Raw genomic sequence first — 25,093 nt, forward strand, 5'->3', positions numbered from 1 at the left:
TAATTCATCCAAAATAGATTATGCTTAATCTCACATAAACATGGTAGTTCCAGCTCGTACCCACCTTGTTCATTCATATTTATAATTTTATTTATTTATTTATTCTCCCCTGCCAAGCCCCAGTAGATAGTTGTATGTCATAGCTGCACATCCTTCTAGTTGCTGTATGTGGGACGCGGCCTCAGCATGGCCGGAGAAGCGGTGCGTCAGTGCGCGCCCGGGATCTGAACCCGGGCCGCCAGCAGCGGAGCGTGTGCACTTAACCGCTAAGCCACGGGGCCGGCCCTATTCATTCATATTTAGATCATCATATCTGTAGACATCGAAAATAATGTATATCTAACCTAGGATGGCTTCCTGGGTATCTCAGAAGGAAACAAGATCTCATCTCTCAAAACAGCTGAACATGCTGAGAAGTGCCCCTACCTGTCTTTAAATAGAGCATCATCAATCCCTTTCCTCCAAAGCAGATCTTGTGGCCCATAAGGTGTGTCTTTGCATTTGGAGTCTGTGTCACAGAGGAGGGTTTGCAGGAAGGGGAAGAAACCGGTACTAGGAAGGTTTCGGGGTGCAAGGTAACCTGAAATGAAAAACAACAATAATGATATCACAATGACATGTTTGCTTGGGAAGGGAAAGAAATACAGCAGCTCTGTTTTGTGAAATTACCTTCGGGATTATGCCTGTCTGGGTCCCCCATCTATCAAAGACTTAAAAATGCCTATTGCCCCACAAATTTCTCTTCCTGGATTTTATTCTAAGGAAATAGTTGAAAGAACATTTGCTAGACTGTTTTAAAAATAAATTGCAGTGTTCTCATGTGATAAAACACAATACAGCCAATAAAAATGTTGTCAGATAATATAGAAAATGTTTATAATATGTGGCTAATTAAAAAGAGTAGATCAGAAAATAGTATGACCAGAAGTCGTAATCTTTTAAAAATATGTAAATATAAGTACATTAAAAAATCTCGAGGGATTTTTTTCCTGGGTGGTATATTTCACATGATTTTTGTTTACTTTCATTTGACCATATAGTAACCATTTTTTCCCACAATGCACGTATCTTCTTTTGTAAGAAAGTCATTATAAATGCAACCAATCCGATACCAGGAAATATTTTTGGTCTTCTTAAAAATTTAACGTAACAGCTAAATTATCTTATACACACAACATTTTTTACTCTTTAAAAACAATAATAGTGGTGAGAATGAATATGTAGATTTTCCTCAATATTAAAGTCAGAGAAAACAAGAACTGAAATAGTAGAGGGTTTTGTAACCTTTACTTTAACCTTTGCTTTATAAAATATGATAATGGCATGCACAGAGCCAAAACAATAGGCAAGCTGTGAAGTACGAATCTTTTCACAATTAGGTTTGATATTAAAACACTAGATTCCTCCCTTTAGGAGAATACAGAGACAAAGAACTTTCCAAAAAGGCAGGTTTAGAAACTATAAGGTAATTCCAAACTGAAGAAGACTAAAAAGCAAAACTTGAACTTCTGCATGAATATATTAAAAAGAGTATCAGTGCAGGTCTGTTTTCATTATAAAAAGAAAGAGGAAAAAGTAAAAAGAAAAGAAAATAGAGCAACATGGCTAAGTATGCATTAATGTGTTAGCAGAGAGAATAATATACAGAAATTTGTTCTAAGTAACTTACATACAGATCTGCAGAAAGAAAAAAGATTGGAAATAAAATGGAAGGGGCAATAGGAAAATTGGTGAGAAGTAAAGAGGAGAAAACAGAAGAGAGAGATTGGAAGGTGTTATACTGTTGACTTCGAAGATGGAGGAAGGAGCCCAAAGCTTAGAAAAGCGAGTGACTTCTAGAAGCTAGAGAAGGCAAGGAAACAGATTCTCCTAGAGCCTCCAGAAGGAGTGCAGCTCTGCTGACACCATAATCTTTACCGGCTAAGACTAAATTTTGGACTTCTGACCTCCAGAACTTTAAATAATAAGTTGGTTGCTTTTAAGCCACTATGTCTGTAGTATGTGTTTCAACAGCCATAGGAACTAATACGTAAAATAATACTAGTAGGAAAAATTTTTTTTGAAGCTTTGGAAGTTCAGAAGAAACTGGAAAGACCTTAAATCCACCAAACTATTCATTACTACCGTCTAAGCAGCTCCTCTTTCTGACACCAGAAAGACCAGTGTCTCTCCTAACAGTAAACCCAAGTGAAAACTACAGTGATTCTTTCATGTTTTCGTTGTAGTCAATTCCCTGAGTGAGCTAGAGAGTACAGTCAAATTGTCTCTTAGTGTTTCACATAATCCCTCTTTAATTCTGCCATGGTGAACTGCACATGGCAAGACCTTTACAATTCCGCAGTGGAATTTCACCGTTAATGGTGATCCACCCTGTTACACAGATCCTAAATGCACCCACTCACTCAGGGTGTGGGTCTACAGATGGGCTTATTTCCATTCCGTCTCAAACACATGCAGCAGGTTGTTTGAACGGAAGGCAGAAAGAAGGGCAACAGAAACAGACGACCCTTCTGCTCTATGCCACATTTCAAGGCGACAGTGTGGCTGAGGCAGGCAGTGCGGAAAACAACGGCAACCCAGGAGAAGCCATATGGCAACAGGAAGAGAGGAAAAGCAGGGAAAAGACGTCATGGAGAGAAGGCCTGGGAAGAGGTGGCACATTACGTGCAATTTTATTTTTTCTGGCATTGATTACAATTTGCAAATTATTAGAGAGAAATTTGAAAGAATCTAAACCTACAGCATTCTTTGATGTGCTTAACTATAAATATGCTTACTTTATAGGAAAATCCATCACAAGATTTCCTTAAAAACAACTTCTTATGGTGTTCAAAGTACAAACAGTCTATGTTTTGCACAGTTTTTTTGATGACTGATATTTAGTCAGTTACAAAGGGTTCATGCAAATGAGGAATTGGTTTAGGTGTGAACAAGTTTCAGTTAACACAGTGCCATGCAGAGGATGGACTGCCTGCATTATTTATTTTACCATCATCTTTTAACCAAGAACCACACACTCATTAAGATAAGGAGGGCTGTTGTAACAATAATAATAGCACTGATTTATTAAGCACCTACTGTATTCCACGTGCTATGCTAGGCAGGTATGTCATTCATCCTTCTTTGATATCCGTAATATACTTTCTCATGCACATCAACTTTTCACAAAATCTGGAAATCTTCCAAAACTAACAAGTCAGAATTAAATAGAATTAAACTTTAGTGTAACTTCCTTGTGAAAAAAAAGATTTTTAAATCTTCTGCGCATCTCCGTTGTGCGTGCAAGGAAGTAACCGCTCAGAGCAATGGTGGAAGCAAACTATCACACGTTTTAAAGAGCTGCTAATTCTAAGTCGAGCTCATTTTATTCTGAAGGTGTCTTTGGCACTTTCATATTCCAAAATTACGTTTCTCTTTATATTGTTAAATGCTAGGATGCAGGAAAAAGAAAAACGTTTCTCTATCCTTCACAGAACTTTCATGCAGCAAGTGTGCAACACGCCAAGGCTAATAATTGGTTGCCCATGTTCACAGTCAGAGCACAAATTTAAGGATACAAATAGAGGAAGATCATAACTGTGCAAACTATAGCACTACTTGCAAGAAAAAAACAGATCTCAGGGTCTTGGGGTGGAATGTTTAGACAGAATAAAGTCCTTGGTATCATGAGTCCCAAAGGTCTCATACCCGGAATGCATGCATACTCATCTCCAGGAGAAAAGCTATTGAAGAACTTACAATTTCACAGGGAAATTTGAGCCAGAATACTCCAGTATAGCTTGCATGGGAGTGAGGTGGGGTGGTTGGTAAGCAAAATGCCAAGCCACTTTTGGATTAGTCTCTCAGGGGCTCCAGGCAGAGGCAGTGAGGTCATCTGAGCAGCCACTCATGGGTGGCGAGGTTATTCTCATAAAATGGATACAGTCAACATTATTGACACAGTCCAATAATAACATCGACAGAGACCAACGTTATTTCAGGGAGTTGAATCAACCAAACTATAAAATATTTTTAGGAACAAACCACCAATTAGCCAAGCTTTTAACTAAGTCAAATTCAGTTTTCATTGTTTGAAGAATGAAACCAGCATTATAAAAAGATCCAGTTTAAGAATTTAAAAAAATACTTCGTGATATCAAAAAAAGAACTGTAATATCAACCTGTACATCCTGGTTTACCTAAAAGGAGGATCAAGCTTGACTTGATCCTTCCCCTTGACTTGACTTGATCCTTTCCCTTTCTGCACAAAAGTCCTTATTCAGAACAATATTAGTGTGACGTAATGTAAAGATTACAGCAGTGGTTCTCAAAGTGTGTTCCCTGGACCAGTAGCATCAGTATCACCTGGGAACTTAGAAATGAAAATTTGAGATCCCACCCCAGATCTACTTAATCAGAAACTCTGGGGATGGAGTTTAGCAAGCCCTTTATTCTAACAAGCCCTCCAGGTAATTCTGATGCGCACTAAAGTTTGAGAACAACTGTATTAGACTGCAAACATTTTCATTTAGTGTCAGATAGCAAATATTTTCAGCTGTGGGCCATACTGTCTCCATCACAATTACTCAACTCTGCCATTGTAGCATGAAAATCAGGCATAGACAATGTGTACATCAATGGGCCTGATTGTATTCCAATAAAATCCTTTTTTATTTATTAAAAAAAAAGGCAGTACACTGGATTTGGCCCACAGGCTGTAGTCTGCTAACCCCCAGGAGGATAACCTTTCTTACCCTTGTGCCTCTCCATCTCCTGCCTTGTTTTGTTTCTGGTTTTCACTTTTTCCCCCATTCTTCTTTTCCTATTCCCTCATCTCATCTAATCTATATAAGATCCCCATTGCTCTATTTCTCAATCTTTTGTTCTTTTCTTTCCACTCACCACCACCTCTTTTCACTCAATTTCCAATTCTTCTTTTCTGTCTTCCTTCTGCCTCTCCCATTTCTCCCACCCATCCCTCTATCTCTTTACTCATTGACACAGCCAGGAATGCACCTTTCTCCCAACATCCTCCCTCACTCCTTTTCCTTTCTAATCACCACAGAAGGATTTTTACCCACTTCCATAATAAATTCAGGAGCACGTTGCTCGTTGGCACTATCTACAGAAGTGCTATTTTCTATTTATCGTATTATTACAGAAAGAAATGTCACAGTCTTTTCAGTAATGAAGCTGCTTCCATTTGACATCATTAGGCTCAGGAAGCATTCTGTGGGCTGCCTTGGTGACATTTGTAGGTATTATAATAATAGGGGAATTGGAGAACTTCTACTGTGTTTCTTTGTGTTTTTCTCAAAGCAGATCAGAACTCAACCTACATGGTATTTTTATGTTTCCAGGTGAAAAGAATTTGGTCTTTACCCCAGTGAAGAGATGAATGATAAGTCTTGGAAGGAAATTCTGACTTTTTAAAATAGGGAGTTATTCACATGGGGTATTATATTTTTCTCAACTTTTTGGTTACAGGGTTACATTGGCAGAATAAGTATCAAGTCTTCTGATCAGGCAAATGATGTCTTCTTGGGAAACGCTATGACAAGAATTTGTCACCATGACGAGTGTACAAGATGAGACAAGCACAACCAGAAACATCACTCACAAATAATCAAGTAACCAAACATGAATATAGAAAATACGGGAAAAGAACTGAATCTCAGAAGTACACTTGTAATGGTTTATTAAAGTAAGTCTTTTTATTCTTCTTGTAGTTTTTGAGCAAATTTTGTTCTCAATTACATTTTTAAAGACATAGTTAGAATTATAAATGACATAAACCTGGCCTTTCAAATTATTTCATGACATTATGTCAGGAACCCACAGGACTATCCCTGTTCTCCTCCATATGGACTTTCATTTGGAGGATTGGGCTGTTCCCCGAGGGAAGGGGTCCTGTTCCCCTGCCCATCACCAGGTTAAATCACATACACTAGCTCTTCCAGATTTCAGTCCCTCTAAACAAGGGCTATCACACTTTTGTGGCCCACATTGACCTTAGCCTATAGTTAAAAACTCATATGACATTGAATCTTCAGACAGAGACACTAACTCAATAAAATTGCTGTTTTTGAGAGACTGGATAAAGAATAAGCTATTTGAAAGAAAGAAAAATCCTTGCATAGTTACAAGTTCTATCTAATTAATCTTCCTTGTGCCCTGTGAGGTGGCACAATGCTTGACACATTATAAGTAATTATTAACTATATTAATAAATGAACCAATGAATGAATGAACCCCTAAGGGCCACAGGAAGACTACATGATTTAGGACGTTAATATAATATACATCTTTATCTTTATTATTTGTAGGACAAAGTTTCTAATTTTATGCCATTATTATAGTAAGTTCAATGGATAACAATGGATATAGTAAGTTCAATGGATAGTAACTACAATGGGTAACATTGCATTATATTCGTGTGCCTTACTAAAATGGAAGGATTGATATTGATTAATAAAACCAATTACATTTATTGTTATAAACTCTTTAGGTCTTGGTTTCTCTGAAAATCTAGCTAGTACATATTGATGTCCACAGTACCAACCACTGAATTTACTATCCACATATTAAATCCATCCATCGTCTCTTCAATAAAAGTTTACTGAACAGATGCCGCGTGCTTAGAACTGAGTTGAGGTGCTAAATAAGGTTCATTCTTCCGTTAAAAAGTCTTTTTATTTAAAAATTTAAAAAATATAACTCTGGGTTATTAGTGTGTGTATGTGTGTGTGTGCGCGCATGTGAGAGAGAGAAAGCAAGCCTGGTTTCAAATCTCATCACATTTTTATTAAATAAAATGCATATAGAAGTGATTTGTTTTCCTGAATTCTTAGAAGTATTTTGTATAAAAATAGCATATATTTGAAAATAAATAGTAAATTGATTTAAAAAAAATCTCTGTGGTTTTTGGAGGAGTTAATCATCATTTCATCTGAGCCCCATGATGGTCCTATAGGATGGGCAGGGCAAGAGTTATACCCACTTTGCAAATAACCTCAGAGAGATCAAGTAATTTGCTCAAGGTCACATGAAAAATAAAATGCCACAGATGGATCTAGAACTACACGATATATGACAATAACGAAAACAACATTTTGTTCAGCTAAGTTGCACTGTATCTTGGAGTGAACAGACTGAGAATTTGAAAATAGGTACCACTTCTGGTTTAGCTGTTGATTCACTGAATCACCAGGGTTAAATTAACTTCTCTATGTTTCTATTTCCACATATACCAAATTGAGGATAATGGGGCTTGCCACCTCACAAGGAGTAAGGAAGATTAATTAGACAAAGCTTGCGTAATGGCCTATGAACCTTGAACAGGAAAGCCCCTATAGGATCATGAGTTACCATTGCTCATCAGGCTGCTGTTGCAACATTTGTCTAATTTTCCACGCAGTGGCTGGCACTTTGCTGCCCTACCTGGTCTCCCATCTCTGTGCCTTGAGCCAATAAATGGTTAGGAGTATTGCATGATATGTTTCACTCCCTAGTAATTCATAACATGTACCTGTATCAACTGGTGTAGTGCTTTAATTACTGCGTGCTCAGTGGGTGTGGTGCCATGAGACATTCTTCCTAATTCTCCCCAGGCGAGTCTTGCTTCACAGTACAGACAGTTTTCCAAGTTCAACTCCACTGGCAAAAAGGTAGACTGTTTCTGGCAGTGAGGGCTGAAGCAAGATGCCTAGTCCTTAAGGCAGTGGGTGAGGATGTCCTATACGCGAAAGGTTGGCATCTGTATATGCTTAATGGCTAAAGCCAGAGAAAACAAGAACAAACCTTGGGTCATTTGAGATGATGTCCTATGTGCTGGGATTTTCCCACATCCTCCACATCCCTCAGAGTTGCTTCCAAGTAGTACAGCCAAAGGTTTTGAAAGGTACAAAAATTGTCCCTGTGGAGATAATTTGAGGACTCTGGCTATGACATTGCAGGTGGAAGAGAAGAGGGGGAAAGATTTCTGCCTTCTGTATGGTTTTGGCTTATTATTATTATTATCATTATCATTATTATTATTTTTTGGTGAGGAATATTGGCCCTGAGCTAACATCTGTGCCCATCTTCCTCTACTTTGTATGTGGGACGCTGCCACAGCATGGCTTGACGTGCACTGTGTAGGTCTGCACCCAGGATCGGAACCCGAGAACCCCGGGCCGCCGAAGTGGAGTGCACAAACCTAACCACCATGCCACCAGGCCGGCCCTATTACTTTTTAAGATAAGAGGATGAGGTGGTTTGGACTCAGGACCTTGCTCTCTCTTTGAATGTTATCTCTTTGATCCTAAAGTGTGTGCTTGAACTCGTGGTCAGCCCAAAGTGCTCCAAAACCCACTTCACTGAGTTTCCAAAACAGAATATGTCTCCCTCCTTTCTGGCCATTAAGGAGACCCTGCTGGGCAATGAGTTCTAAAGTCCATGGCCTAATCTACATAAATTATCAACAAAATTGTTTGATTCAAGGCTAGGAGACATAACAGTAACACATACATGCCAGATAATAAAGTCCCACGTGGATTGAATCTGGGAAAGTTTAAAAATAAGAATCTCACTAACACTATTCAAAATATTCCCACTTTGCAAAGAATGTTGAGTCCTATAGCTCACGTTGGGTGAGTGGGGTCTGTTTGTCTCATTAGATGGGCCTAACAGTAACCAATATTTTGCTTTCTGAAACTCGTCTTTCAGAAACAAAGACTCACAACTGCATCTTAAAAAAATCTCCCTGCCATGGCCGTTTGCAAGCAGAATCTTGGCAAATGTTTTATTTCCTTCCAAATCTGAATTAAAGTTGCAAGAAAAATGAACACTAGATCCTCATATCATTGTAGGATAGTCTTCCTACAAAACTTAATCTCCTAATTTTCCTTCCATATGGCTAACCAGGAAAACGCCCTTGGTCTCTAAAGCAGGCCTGATGTGAAGCTGGGTGCCCACTGGTATGACTGGGCTGACTCATAATATCAAAAAGATCTGGGCGGGCCCCGTGGCTTGGATGTTAAGTGCACGCTCCGCTACTGGCGGCCCGGGTTTGGATCCCAGGGGTGCACCAACGCACCACTTCTCCGGCCATGCTGAGGCTGCATCCCACATACAGCAACTAGAAGGATGTGCAACTATGACGTACAACTATCTACTGGGGCTCTGAGGGAAAAAAAAAAAGGGAGGAGGATTGGCGGTAGATGTTAGCTCAGAGCCGGTCTTCCGAAGCAAAGGGGGGAAGATTGGCACGGATGTTAGCTCAGGGCTGATCTTCCTCACAAAGAAGGAAAAAAAAAGATCTGGTGCTGGTGGGTTGACAGCCACTGCACTGAGCCCCATCAGTTGCAGCCGCTCCTCTGAGACACTGCCCCTTTCCGTAGATCCAGCAACATAGCAAAGGGAGGGGGTACACTGGAGGAGAGGAGCTTGCTCCAGAGCCACCCCATCTCTTCTGATTTGTGAGGGAAGTTCTGTGCTAATTGTTAACCATGTTGCATATCAACCAGGCATTCGGGTAATTAACTCACAAAGCCTGCACTTGGAGAATGAGCTGAGGAATTAATTCCTCTCCCATTAGGATGGTCTCCCATGTGATGTTGGGAATTGGGGGAGTGAAAAGTAGGGGAGCATCAGGATTTCCATAAACCAGACTCTGGGGCCAAACGAGTTTAGAAAACTAAACTCATCTCCTGCTCTGGGAAAACTAGAATATATTTGCATACTAAAGACTCAGTAAAAAATCTGAATAACTTTGTTTAATTCCACATTTCCACACATGCGACAACAGAATACTTTTTTCTTTTCTTTTTCTTCCTTTTTTTTAAGGTGGTACTGGATAATATTCCGGGAACAAATCTTCCATGGGACACACTTTAGGAAACAGTGTCTTAACCCATGATCTCACATATTCCCAACTGAAAAAGAGACCTGGAACGGGAAATTTATTTATTTTTTCCCCAGGAGGGAACTTTTTACATAAGGAACTATCTTGGCTTCAAGTCTTAACATAGAAAACTTACTTGTAAACTGCCACCCCTCTCACTTGGCTTAGAGATAGTAATTTAGCAAGCGTCTTCTCATTTATTTGTGGGAGACCCTTACAACTGTGCATTAATATTTGTGGGAGTCCTTCAGCAAAATCTGTCTAAGACACTGCTTGGAGAAGGGAATTTCATTCCAGAAATATTTGGGGAGGCTTATAAAAGTACACACTCTATAATAGGAAAAAAAATAAGGTAATGAGGAAATCAGAATGAGAGCAAAAGAGGGTAGGAAAAAAGGAGCCAGCACAATAATAGGTGCCAAAGGTCTGTGTGTTATTAGAGGTTGGCTGCGAATTTGAATCTGAATGTCCTCCACAAGCAAAGAAATGATCATTTACCAAGTTCACAGTGTCCGTAAAATAAAATAAAAATAAATAAACATGTTAGGAGAGGTACAGCTTTTCCTATACAGAGAGAAATCATACCGCTCAGGCACTGAGAGCTGTATACTTCAGCGGGTCCTAGCCTATTGGCCCGCCTCCAGCACAGAGCATCAATGAAAGTGATTCACCATCCCAGTGACCCATCCTTAACAGGGACTGAAGGCATCTGACATTAGGAAGCAAAGATTGGGGAGAAACTGAGGTGCTATTCTCCCTTCACCATTTATTAACGGGGTAGCTGCTAAGTTGGGGCACCATCATCATGGTATGATAAACAGACTACAGAGCAAGACAATGAAAATAGTGTAAAGTTGTTTGGGGTTAGCTAGGAAAATGTCCCCTAAACTTCTCCCCCAAATCTTTGCCTTTCTAGTGACTGGGCTAAGTTATGAGTTGTTGCCAAGAGCTATATATTGGTAGAAATTTTAAGAATTACTCTAGTGAATGAACTATCAGACAGGAACAAGACTTAAAAAGTATCCTTCTAATCCTAGCTTTGAAAATGATTTATTATGTAACCACGACCTTCTACCTTGAGTCATTTCCTTACTTATGCAGGAAGAATAAATCTGGACTACCCATCCATCACAACTATTACAAGTAGAAGAATCTCCTGTAAAAGGAGATTAGCCACGTTGAAGTATTAAGCGCTTAACATAAGATGAAAATTATATTTAGAAATTAAAATGTGATCTCAGTAACCCATTAAGAGTAATGACATGGAGAAAAGAATTTCAGTAATTACCCCTACAGAGGTATGTTACTAACAACTATTTTTTTCATTCAGAAATCTGACTCAGATATGACCGCAGAGAATTTTATGTGTTATCGTGTAAAAATGAAAGCCAGTGAAATATATTGCTAGGATCATTGTATAGGAAAAAAAAATAGATCCCATAAAGGCAGAAGCTTAGTAACTTCTCTAACTCAACAGATGGTCTATTCACTTGGGAAGAACAGGGTCTGGTTCCGGATCCTATCTCTCCTCAACAGCTTGTGTAATATTACAGGCCTTTGGTATTCATATTCTGTCTATTTACAAATGATATGCGTGACAGCCTGCCAGTGGAAAATGTATGTCGAAACCTTTTCTTTCAAGCAGCACTGCCGACAGGTAGCAACCTCATCTTCTTGTCAGACTTGACTTTCTCCTAAACCAAAGATTCTCTTACCAAGAACTCTGCCAATCAGAAAGAGACAATGTAAATGACCTGTGGCTTGCTTTGTAACCTATAACATATTGCTGGCCTTCTCCCTCCCTCTCTGTAGAACCACTTTTCATCAAAGCCACTGTCTCATTAGGAAAAAACAAAAAGCAGAGAAAAATCCCCCAGTGACATTTTCCTAAGTGGTAGAGTCAAAAAATATTAACATGGCAATTAGTATTTCCTATTTTGTCTAAGAAAAGGCTCTTTTTTGGTCTCAAAATACTTCAGAAAAGTACAAATTGAAACCAAGAAATTCCATCCATTTTATGCCTATCAGATTGGCAAAAGTTTAAAAAGTCTGACAACATCAAGTGTTGGAGAGGATTCGCAACGGTGAGAACTTGCATCTCATGATGGGAAAAATAAAGTAATAAAGCTCCTGTGGAAAGCATTTGGCCACATTCAACAGTTTAAAATATGCATGGCTCTAGATATAGACTCTAGAGACACGGGTGCATGCACACAAAGAGACATATAAAAAAGTATCCATCACAGTATTATTGGTAATAAATTGAAAAAAGAATCTAGATGCTCATCAAAAGACTATAGATAAATAGACTGTGATGTATCTATGCATGGAGTATGCAGTCAAAATGAATAGACTAAAGCTGCATAAATCATCAGAGATGAACACAGAAAATATAATGCTGAGCAAAACATAATGTTCAGCCTAAAAAGCATGATGCAAAAGCATGCTAGAGTGGGGTACCATTTACATAAAGTTTACAAATCTGTGATCAAAAGTTATTGTGGTAATCATATTGCAGCATATGCATATATCAAATCATTGTGTTGTATACCTTAACCTAATACAATGTTGTATGTCAATTATATCTCAAAAAAACTGCAAAAACAACACTTATAGTTTTACTAGGAGGCATATAAAATAAAAGTTCAGGGCAGCACTATTGATAGAAGAAAACGAAGAAAAAGAACCACTTAATATACTACATAGTAAGGAAATTGTCAAAGACACTCTTCTGCAAAGAATCATAGAATTGTCCCTGATTCAGAACAAAACCCTGCTTCCTAGGACCCTCCTCAATTATTACCCAAAGTCCAAATTCTATAACTGTTTCTTTCTAACACCCTCTTCCTGAGACAGCTTGTTCAATGATAACAACAAAATTAAATAAAATCCAGAAATTACTAATTGTTTTAAAAAAAACTTGCAAAATAGTATTATGTAATGTAGTCAGGTATATAAATATTCAGTAAAAAATATAAAACAAGCATGGAAATGTTACACACTGAATTAATGATAATGGTTTCCTTCAGGAAGGAAAGGAGGGAGGCAAGAAAGAAGGGAGAGAAATTGACATAGGAGGTTTACACAGGGGCCTCAATGTATCTTAATGCTTGATTTCTTTTAAACAAAAAAACCTCGGAAAGAAATATGGTGAAAAAATGTTAAGTTTTGACAAAGTTAGGCAGTGGATACATGAATGTTGGTGTCATTTTCATGCTTGCCAATGTGTTTGAAATACTTCACACTTTTCTTTGTAATGATAATATACTTGAATTACATTAGACCTTAACTAGGAGGTTCTAGTTACTGAAGTACCAGAGAAAGCTCATTACAATGCAATCTTACCTACAAGCCAGTTCAAGAATAGCTTTATAACACTGCACTCTGGTTGATAAACTCCATCCACTTTTTGTAAACGTTCTAAGTAACTCATTGACTTAGGTTTTTTTGCCCACTGCCCTCCTTGCCCTGTTTATTATGATACTGGCTGGGAATCTCTCTTCCTGAGAGGATGGTTAATGCAGAACTCATAAAATGCATGACTCCAAACGGTTCATTATATATTACCTCCATCTTCTCTCCATTGAGCATCATCTGCTATTGTGTTTACCCCATTACTGAGCTTAATTAAGTCCTTCAACAGTTTTTCATAATCCTCCAAACTTGTTGTTGGCAAAGGTACCATTTGTTTGCATTGCTTCTGAATTATTAATAAACATGTTTTTAAATTGTTTCTGGGTTTCTAAAAGTCATCTCACTGTTCAAACTGATGCCACGCTCACTTTACATTATTTACATTATTTGCTTATCTCAACTGGTTTTTGGAACTTTTGGCTTTCTTAACTGCAAATATTCAGTTAATTCTCTTAAGGAATTTCAGCAGATTAGAAAGACATAACAAGTTATTGAAACTATACCGAGTGAGCTGCCTGGGGAGTATTTTTTTTTTTTTTTCCTGCTAAAGGAAATGTGAATTCCCAGGATCTCTCTCCTAACATTTAACAAACAGGTTAGCCATTAGCCAGCTGGCAGCTCTTTAAAGATATTCTCACAATTAATGGTAAATGGTACAGCTTTATTAGTGGGTCAGATTCATTCTGCAATCTCTTCAGATTTTTAAAAATGATAATCAAGGGAAGCAATGTTATTTCCTTCTCCCAGACTCCTACAGATGTCATTGTCAATCTGAAGTCAGTGGCCTCCATCACTGAGTAGACGAAAGTAATGCAACATCATGGAGCATCGTGTTTAGGCTCTGTCTTCCTTCACTGTCTGCTTGAGAGAATATTGATCTAATAGATTCCTCTGACTTTACCACATGAATGCTGTCATAGAATTCTTGTTACTCTTTTAAATTGCGGGCAACGTTGCCTTCAAATCCCTTCTTAATTTTAAAAGACCTAGTTTATGCAGCCCCAGCTGATAAGTTTGCCCTTTGTGGTCCTTTTTTGAGTAGATATTGTTCCAATATGTGTGTCTACATCATCAATGCAGTATCATTTCTCATTCATTCAATCAATCCGCAAGCGGCCATTGAATACCTTCATGTACATAACATGGAATATTTTTGGTGGACAAGAGGAGTAGAACTATTTCTACCCCTAGGAAGACAAATGAAAGACAGGAAAAAACACAGGGTTCATCATGTTAGCAAAACAAACACTGATCACCTCATCTTTATTTTGGGCCATTGATATCTGAGAATTATACCTAATTGACACAATAACCTCCAGGCAATTACCCCTCTTTTCCTATTTTGGAACCGCCCTTCCAAGATTAGACTTCTCTCAGGCAACAATGAAATTAAATCCTCCCCATAAATTCGATAATTAAAATAAACTGGGATGTGAATCAGCACGTGAACTAGATGAGTAGCATAGCATATTTTGTTTCTCCCCTCTTGTCCCTTCTTATGCCTATTTAGTGGACTTTGTAGCAGCCTCTTTTGTGTCTGAAGCAAGCAGATGCTTTTAATCTCTCAGCCTAATGATGTGGAGAAAAACAGAAGCATGTAAAAAGTCTTCAAGTGCTTCATCTTCAGAGATAATAGATACTAAAATTGCATTCCTCATACCCTCCTCTCCTCCCAGTTTAATATCTGGAAAGAGTGAAAGAAGCATAAAGCTAGGCTGTAACACACAAGAAAATCCTTCTGTAGACACGGGTGAGTTTCTTTTCAGAAAAAGGTGACCAACAATATGAAATTGAAGGATTAGAGCTTGAAAATCACAGCACTTTCTTTCTGGCTCTCAGACAATAAAGAGCAAATGAAGGGACATTACGAAATATTCAATACCAAATCCTCAGTGCCAGCCCTGGAGAATATTGATATGTAAAAAAAAAATGAAACATGGAAGATGTCTGAAGGCTCAAACTGAGCTCCAATTTTCAAATATCAAAATTGGTCTAACTTCACGCACTGCTTACTATGCTTAAAGGAACAGTTAAGTAAAGATTAATTTCCTCCAATTCAATTTTATCTTTTCCTGATCATTGTCTCTCTTGTTTTGTTGCCAGCTTTTGCTTATTGCTACTAGACATGCACCAATTTCCTCATAAGCACCAGACTCTTTTTAATTATTCCTTTTGGTAACATTGTGCAGCTCTTATTTTACGTTACTTAATAACACTTTTAGAAAAAAGTTAACGAAAACTTTAAATTCCGAGCACTTGACTTTCAACATTTAAAAAGGCTGAAGAAATCAGGTACAACATAGAAAGTTGGAAAGAAATTAAAGTTAGACGTACCAATAGGATTAATACCAAAATACTGGTTAGGGGTGGATGCCCCAATGGATAAATGGATAAATGGATTGCTATAGTTTCTTGTATTCCCAATATGTATTCTTTTATGTGACATATATTGTTTCTAATTCTTATAACAACTCTGCGAGGTGGAGATTTTCTTTCCTGTTCCATACATTAATTTGGAGTATCCTGCATGTATTTTTGTGTGTGTGTGTGTGAGGAGATCAGCCCTGTGCTAACATCTGCCAATCCTCCTCTTTTTGCTGAGGAAGACTGGCCCTGGGCTAACATCCATGCCCAACTTCTTCCACTTGATATGGGACGTCGCCACAGCATGGCTTGCCAAGCAGTGCGCCGGTGCACGCCTGGGATCCGACCAGTGAACTCCGGGATGCCACAGCAGAGCGCGCACTTAACTGCCTGTGCCACCGGGCCGGCCCCTCCTGCATGTATTTGAAAGGCCTGTTTTGCATCTTCAGTCCCACACAATTTTTCCTGCTTGTTTATGGAAAAATTAGATTTATTATTAATAACCTCTAGTGTAGTTTTAAAAAATTCTATTAAAAATATAAAGTGGATATCCCCTCTTTAGATGCAACTGAGTCAGAAATTTATAAGGATGTATCACAAAATTAAGACATATTCCTAATTAAGTTTCAAAATGCTTTAAGAATATATATTTATAAATGTAAGAAACAACTGCCCTAGGCTATTTAAAAGACAAAAATTACTCATTTACACTTTATAGGTTGGAAAAGAAAAATCTGAGAATGATACGCTGGAGGCAGCCCGGCTATAAGCAACGTCTATTCCGTCACGTGTCCAGTGGGATGCTCCATTGGGAAGTCAAGATTGTATCTTAAGTCATATTACACTCAATTCTCCATTTCCTGCTTACTGCAGTAACTTGGGTTTCATACAGACAGTACTAGAAGTACTAGGTAACCCTTCAAAGGAGTTGTAAATCAAGAATTTCTTTCCTTCCCCCTCAGAACCATATTCTTTTTCATCTTTTCTAGACCATTGCTAGGATATTCCTCTATTAGTTGATTGAGAATTAGTTGATCGAAGTTGAGAACCATTTAGTTTATCATTAATTTTTGCTTCCTTCACTAAGCTTGGTTTTTTGGTGCCAATTTCTGGCCAGGAAAAGGAAGACATCAATTACCCTCTCTAAGTTTTATATTGTGCTCCAGTTAAAATATGTCTTTATTGGCTCTATTTAGTCCACGTACCTTCACTTCTTGACAAAACAAACAAAAACAGTGAAGAGGGATTCAGATTTAGTTTCTCTCTAAATAAAGGTGAGTTGCTTTTAAACATTAGGATGCTCTGACACACATTACTTACTTTATAATTCATCACAGAGCTAATATTTAAAATTATATACAAGTCTATATATATTTTTTATTATATATTATATAATATTTATATATATTTGTGTGTTTACATACACACACGCACACACAATACACATATCTTTAGGAGAGCCCAAGAGAATGCAAGAGGAGATATTGAGACAGAGAACAGAAGGAATGTTTAGGAAGAAGAGCTTCAGAATGGAGTTTTGTTCCCCTATGAAATAAATAGAAGATCTTGAAGTTTCTAACACAAAACCAATATTAAAAAGGCACTGGATAATTTTTTTCTTACTAGACTATTGGAATAGTTCTTACTAAGAGTGTTACACAAGTTGTCTAGACCTCAGACGAAAGTGTGAGTCCCTCTTCACAAGTCCATATGCAGATACATGTTATGCCTAATTTACATAATATTTTAATGCTCTTTTTTCTGAGCAGCCTTCTCACCTTCAGGATAAAGTCCAAACCTTAGCATTGAACAGAACTCCAACCAGCCCCCACCTTCTACTAACTTCCAACAACAGGATGTCTCTCCCACTACTAAAATGAATCATTTTGTTTATATTTTGCAATAAAACTTTTATAATTGTGCCACAGAGTTCATAGGAATTTAGGCCCATGGCAGTCAAGATTCTTTGTTCAAGGACTTCTTTCTCCTTCCTCATTGCTTCCAGTCTCCTGGGCTTAAGGCTAAGCTGAGGCGAAAGAAGGCCCAATGACCTGTGAAGAGTCAATGAAGAGGCTGATGCATAAACACCCGAGTCTGGGACACATCATTTATACACAAGCCCCTTGCTAACCTCCAGTCCTCTTATAGTCCTTGGAATGCATCAACCTGTTGTATCTCCTTAAAAAGTTGGCTCAAAGGGGTGTCTTTTACAATTACTATAATAATAGCATATGTAACTATAATGTATTTTAATGCTCTTTAGCTTTAAAAATACTTTCACAAATAACATCACAGCTGAGCCTCATTTGCATAACCATGGAAGGTAAACATCATTTCCCCTTTTATGGATCAGGTAATAAAAACTCAATGACATTTGTAAGAAAACAAAGTTGGAACTTTAAGCTAGGAGTTGTGATTTCCAACGCCTTACTCTTTCCTCCATATCATTCTGTGTATACTGTGTGATCTGAAAGCTGATGGAAGCATAGAAGTCCCCCCTGCTTATAATTAAATCTTCTTTCCTAGCTTGGCAGTGTGATAGGCATTTCCCTACAGTAATGGCTCTCTACAGATACTTGCTTTTAAGCCAGATTATAGATTATGTTACCTGAGATGTGTAAGATATTGGATATCTGACACATCCACAAGATTGACTGCTTGTTAGTCATTAATATGTAGAGTCACCTAGCAGAGAACAGGTGTCTGTGGCAATGGATAGCAGAATGTGAAAGTTTGGTAGAGAAAGGAGGCTAGGAACTGTCCTGAGCCTGAGGCTGTCCCTGAGAAGGACATCAGAATGAGAGGCCTAGGCATCAGTGTTCAATACAAAAGTGTCAGATAGGGCTGGGATGCACCATGGAAGCCAAGGAGAAAGGCTGGGAGTGTCCCATGGTCTGAAAACACTAACTGCCTTTGGGCATCATAAGAGATTACATACCAAAGTCCCTTTACACTGGACAACTGGAAAGAATTTGCAAGAAGAGAGGAACAAATTAAACACACTCAGTTGTCTTGTGGATATGTGTATGGTTTCTCTAGAGTATGCTACGTAGAAATCCTACACACTTTACCATCATGGTGCTCTCTTGGGGAAAATGAGGATGAGACCTTAGTTCAGACGGGTATACTGAAGCAGAGTAGCTCACATGACATGTCAAGTGGCTTATAACGGGTATTCAATCCAATGACGAAAGTATGTGGTATGCCATGCTGAGTGTCTTAACTTTAACTGCTATGCATATATTCTTCTTAAATCATCATTTCAAAATGGAAATGTTTTTGATATAGCTTGGTCTTTATGAAATTCTTATTTACCATTATGGGGTTTCTCATTCCACCTTTCATCTTTCTTATGAAGAATATTTTCAATCTGCACCCAAAATATCAAAACATGATTTACCTGTGAATCACAACTTATGTTTACAAACAGCATTATGTCAGACACCAATAAAGTGCAATGACCCTTTATTTGCCAAACGTCAATCTGAGTCACAACAGTTGATTGTCTTATTACGCAAATTAAACAAGGTGGTTGCGATCGTCTTCCTGTAATTCTTCAAAACTAAAGATGGAAAATTGAAGAAGGAACTAGAAATGCTAAGGTCAAAGAGTATTCTACTGACCTGAAATAGCTGTTTAAGATTAAAGCTTTTCAACTATCGAGAATGAATTAAAATCCTTAACCCTCAAAAGAGAGAGCTTGGCCTAAATCTTCTTATAAATATTATTCTAATAGCATAAAGGTTAATATGCTCATTTGACCCCAGGAACCTATTGATAGTTACAATTCTCCAGGAAGGTCAATTTGCCTTACTGGCAAGGTTTTATATGTGTATCATGCCATGTATAGATAATATGGTTGGAGTCGGAGCTCAGAAAAATATTGTTGAATGGACTAATGAAGAAATGAGTGAATGACACAGTGTTTGGTGCCTACGTAAGAACCTAAAGCTATAATGTCCAAATCTCAATTACAATGAGCTCCCTGTACCTTAGATCTACTAGGCTTTCACTGTTGTAAATACTGATTGAAACGAAGTGAACCAGATCAAGATTTCAAAATATATTTGGCAATAGGTTATGATGAGGATTTGTATGAGTTAGCCCAGGCCTGGCCTCAAAGCCTGTTTCCAGCTTCACTACTGTATCACTTTAGCCAATTGATTTCACTTCCTCTTTTCTTCAGGGACAAAAAGGAGACAATAGCATCCACCTTCGGGTGATATTGTGAAGATCAAATCAGACGTTGTAGGTAAAAGATTTACCGTAGTCCTGGGCACAATAAATGTTAAGTTATCAAACATAAGTATTTTTTATAATGGAATTTACTTCAACAAGACCTGAACTAAATTAATTTGCTTTTATATGTAAAAATTCTATCTCCAATTTAGCATTATGTGCACAAGGGTAAGGCTCTTCCTTCTATAATGTTGAATGTCACTCATTCATTCCATAGATGCTTTAGTATTTTATATATGTAACTGTGCCAGGCATTCAAGTTACTGCCACAGAGAGGGGAAAGAGGAAGGAAGGAAGAAGGCAGAAATGCTCAATAAATATCAATCTGCTACCACAAGGAAATGGAACATATAGTCACTTGGAGAATCAAGCAATATTATGTAATTGATAGAACCCAAATATAAGTGAAAAGACCATTATGTAATTTTAGTATAAAACATAAAAACTAATGATAGTAGTGGAAAAAGTCAGGACCCCTGGACTGAAGACAGGACAACGAGAGAGCAAGCAACTGAAGATGAACATCGAGAGGGAGTACGTAATGGGAAGTGTTTTAAGCTATGACGGGAGAATATTTGTTCAGCTAACCAATACTTCTGGCCAGAACCCGTTGCTGTCAGCAGCAATTATTGTACGCCAACTTTAGGAGAGGGCTGACAAAAACCATTGTGATTGGCCAAAGGACTCAAGGGTTAATTGATGTTGCATAGTCTATACATTATTTTAAAATACATCAGGATACAATGGGTTGTATGTTCATTAGTTTTAATCTCTCAACTATCCATTAACTTTTGAAGGTAATTCTAATCTAAAACCCATCGGCTATTAGTTAACTTTTGAAGTTCCCAAATCAGGAATACACAGTCCAGGAACAGTTAAATCTAAATGGGAAAGTCTAGGAGGACCTGAGTCAGGATGGCACTCTGCGAAGGCAAGGCTTCTCGTGCCTTTACTTCAGTCAGCTCTGGGGTGTCTTAGGTAGCACAAAATGTGTTAGAAGTAAGTATTCATCAGTGAAATGAATGATTTTCAAGTTAATGTGGCTTGGCTAGAAATACTGTAATTGTACCTCCACCTTTGCATGAACAGGGTATAAGAATCAGCAAACCCAGGATCCTAATACCCTCCGGAGTACACCTGCAGTCTAGGAGTCCCGTTCAGCCCTGTGCTCCAGCAATGACCAGCTGATTCTGGGCTAACGCCTACTGCTGCTAAATGTATTGCTGCTTGTACCTCCAATGCACTTTTCTAGCAAGGCCCTTGTTAGAGTGCCTGCAAGGACAAGGAGTTGGGACTTCACCGAGCTCGCGAACAGGTTTGTGCGACCTCTTTTGTGCACGCTTGCTAATAAATGTTTTCATGGATGGCAAACTGTGAAACTTGTTTTCATTGTAAATATACCAATTGCCAACAAGATTGTGGGGGAGGAAACCCACAGAGTTCACTTAAGTTATCAGACAATTATTAATATTACCCACCAAGAAGAACCTAATGATCATGAATGATCAGATTGGCTTAGGATATTCCTAACAGATTCGAAAGCACAAAATAGCAAATGTTTATTGAAACGGTTTACTGCAAATATAGATTTTCAGCTTCTATTTAGATCACAAATTTATTCTTTGTGCCTGCCACTGGGCTGCATATTAAGAGCAAATATAGATGTGAAAAATAAAATTCTTACCCCAAACGGACATACAAGCTCTGTGTGTGTGTGCATGCACACACGTGCACATGTGTGTGTTGTGTCATGAGGGGTTTAGGAAGGTCAAATAAAAGAGACAAGCACGTGTCCAAACGATTACAATTGGCACAATGCTTGCTATGACAATAGGATCATGCACTGGGTATGCCATGAAAGTGTGAAGTTTGGACTCCTCATACAATTTGGTGGTAGGAGGTAATGTGGGCAGGTGGGGGTTAGTTAGAGAAGGTGGTACCTGTCAGGAGTTTTGAAGGACAAGTTGGAACCAGCCGAGAGAATGACAGGGAAGGGAGGGGATAATACATACAAAGGTACAAATGTACGAAAGCCCTTGAGGAGCCTGAAGTACAATAAAACCCCATGATGATGAAATAACTTGAATTCAGATGTAAAGCAACTGGCTCACCAGGTCATTTCATTATCCTTGCAAAACAGGCTTCTGCATTTTACGTGATTGACTGTTCTGAACCCCACTTTTAACGCCATAGCAGCATCTCCTTTAGCTCGTTGAAAGTGGCTGGAATGCGAACTATATGTGGCTGTGAGTGATGGGGAGGGGCTCTTGGCCAGAGACGACGCTGAAGAGTTAGGTCAGGGAATGATCATAGAAGGTCTTAGGTGCCATGCCACAGATACTGGATTTTACCCGAAAGTAATGGTGAGTCAGAAGGATATCAAGCATGGAAATGGCATGTATACATTTGTTTTTAAAAAAATAACTGGTGTCAGTATAAATGATAGACTGAAGGGGGCTAGATCAGGGGCATGGAAACCAGATAAAAAGCTACTGTAGTTACAGCAGAGAGACAGGATGAAGATCTAAGCTAAGGCAGTGGCCGTGGAAATGGAGTCAGATGAGAGTTTCGAGAGACATTTGGAAGAGTTGATACGACTTGGACTGAAGGATGTGAGATGAAGGGAAAGGATGGCTACCATTTTACTGCTCTGGATCACGTGGAGGATGGTGGATCCATTCTCCATGTTATCAAATGGCCAGTTAGGGAGAAAGAAGATAAAAGATTTAGTAATAGATTTGTTGAACACTTATAACAAACCCACATATTCTTAATTATTTTTCTTTATGTATTGCAATTGGGTTAGTCTAACATAATGAAAAACCATTAGGTTTCAATAGCTAGAACTGAGCTGGATTAGATTCATTTATCATGAGTTGACTGGGAGATTTGGAAATGAAGCTGTCAGAGGCTTAGTTTGGGGTTATCTGTCATCAGTCCAAACTAGGATTTTAACAAATGGGAAAAGGAAAAATTTATTTCATTAAAGAAAAGGAAATGAAAATGCAGACAAGTGTTCTTGGAAAAAAGCCTATTAATTCCTAGTTACGATCATGCATTTGTCATTAGTAATGCTGAATGCTGATGGTGATGTGCCACAGCGGCTCCTCAAATGAGTTTTAGTAGCAAACAGGGAGTTGGTATTTTAGGGGCAACTTCAATAACGCATTGATATAGTCATTCCATAAAGCATTCATATATCCATCTATCTAATAAATATTTATTGAACATCTGCTAAGAGCCATGCACATTGAAAGAGCAGAGAGATCCTGGACAAATTTACAAACAAAAGGATCAAATCTTGGTCAGAACACTCAAAGAAGGTCTTGGTACTTCAGATTTCCACTGTATAAATAAGGATCCCGGAGATACGACAGGAATAACTAAAGTGAATGAACACCTACTCTGGTTTGATTGGATTGTTTTTAGCTATGGCTCAAGTTCTTGTTGTTGCTGTTGTTGTTTTTCTCAAGCCTTATTTATGCTCAAATAGGTTGCTTATAAGCTATGTAATTTTCTTTTGCTTATTGTTTTAGGATACACATAAAATCTTCTTCTTCCCTTCTTCTAAGAATGGGAAAAGAGCATGTCAAAAGGAAAAGAGTGACTGTTACTACTCTGAAACTATTAGGAACCCCTGTAGTCAAGAAAATCAAGACAAATACTAGCAAGGATATGATAGTAAAACAAGGACTACCTTTTACAAATTAGCATGCAAGCCAAAAAGCCTCTGAATATTTCTGCTCTCAGAATCTGTTTTCTCATCAGTTTACCTCTCCTGTGTGATTGCTGTCTGGGGCCTGCTGGAGGAAGTAGAAATCTTTCGAATGTTGGTTCTATTAAAATGTACTTGGCTTCGCAACTATAAACAGTTGATGTAACATCTTTATTGCCTTCCGTTGTAAAGTGCAAACTCACGAAGAGAAACGAGTTCCATTAACACTGGTTCTCGCTAAAGATTATAGGACTAATTTAGCATGAAGAGGATTTTTATCCAGTGTGTTTCTCTGGGCACAATTTCACATATATGATCCAATACATAAGCATAGAAACCAAAGAACAATTTATACCCTTTCAGAAATCTTAGGATAATTTAGATTGGCAGAACTAAGATAAGAACCATTGATTTCTTTTTTCCTCAAACACCAGATCAGTGATTCTTAAAGCATGCACACTGCAATAAACAAATGGTGTCCTTTGGGTAAGTAAACAGTAAACAACTAGTATTTTAAACAGCTCTATCCCTGTGACTTCATTTTTTTCTCTGGTAGCAACATGATATGCATAACAAATACATCAAAAGACCTGGGTTCAAGTGAGAAGCTGTTCCACTCACTAACTGTTTAATCTTGGGCAAGTCATCTAATCATAATAATCTTTTACTGAGCACTTACTGTATGCCTCTATAGACAGCAGGCATCCTTCTCTGTGATATCACAAATTATCTTATTATATGCTATCTTATTAGATGTATTATCTTATTTATCTCCCCCCAAGGAGCCATGAGGTAGTTACTTTGATTATCCTCCTTTTACAGGTGAAGAAACAGGCTCAGAGAAGTTAGGTGACTTCTTAAGGTCAAACTGGGACCTGAATTGAGCCCGTGGGTTTATCATGAGTCTCTATTTGTCTCTCTAAGAGTTTTGATTTTCTCATCTGTAAAATGGAAATCACATAATGAATCTCTCAGGATTTTTATGAGAATTAAAAGACAATATTACACAAAAGAGATCATCGTTGTTACAGTTACTGCTGTTCCGGTCTCTCAGACTCCCAGATTGAAAGCCGGGAGAGTACCTTTATTTCCAACCATTCCTTTGTCCCCAGACTCCAGTCTCTACCATATCCTATTGACTCTCTCTTCCCAGTATCTTTAAGACTTATTCAGTCTTCTCCGTTTCTGTTTCTCCAGTTGTGTTAGTGAGTGTGCCCATCACTGTTTATAGTTTCAATAACTGTGATTCTTTTTCTTGTTCCAGCCTCCCTCCTCCTAATCTAGCCTTCTCACACTCTCTGATTAATATACGCAAAGCATCATATTCCTATTACCATAGGTAATTCTTTATTGCTCATCAGATAAATACATTCCAATGTCATCTCCCTGGTACTTGAGACTCTGGGTATGGTCCTATATTACCCATTCTCAGTAGGATCTAATGGAATGGGAGGGGACATTTATTTAACTATTGAGTGTCTGTTATGTGCTAGGCGCTG

At 38.2% G+C, this 25,093-nt stretch overlaps 1 protein-coding gene across 1 annotated transcript in view; it reads right to left on the minus strand.

The window, feature by feature from the left end:
- ABCA12 (ATP binding cassette subfamily A member 12) overlaps positions 1–25,093 on the minus strand; it is a 162,933-nt gene that overhangs the window by 109,446 nt on the left and 28,394 nt on the right. The window contains exon 3 of the mRNA XM_058533418.1: positions 427–580. Within this exon, the coding sequence (XP_058389401.1) occupies positions 427–580 (154 nt within the window). The remainder of the gene's footprint in view (positions 1–426; positions 581–25,093) is intronic.

Source organism: Diceros bicornis, chromosome 37 (genome assembly GCF_020826845.1).
Source record: "Diceros bicornis minor isolate mBicDic1 chromosome 37, mDicBic1.mat.cur, whole genome shotgun sequence".
Lineage (NCBI taxonomy): Eukaryota > Metazoa > Chordata > Mammalia > Perissodactyla > Rhinocerotidae > Diceros > Diceros bicornis.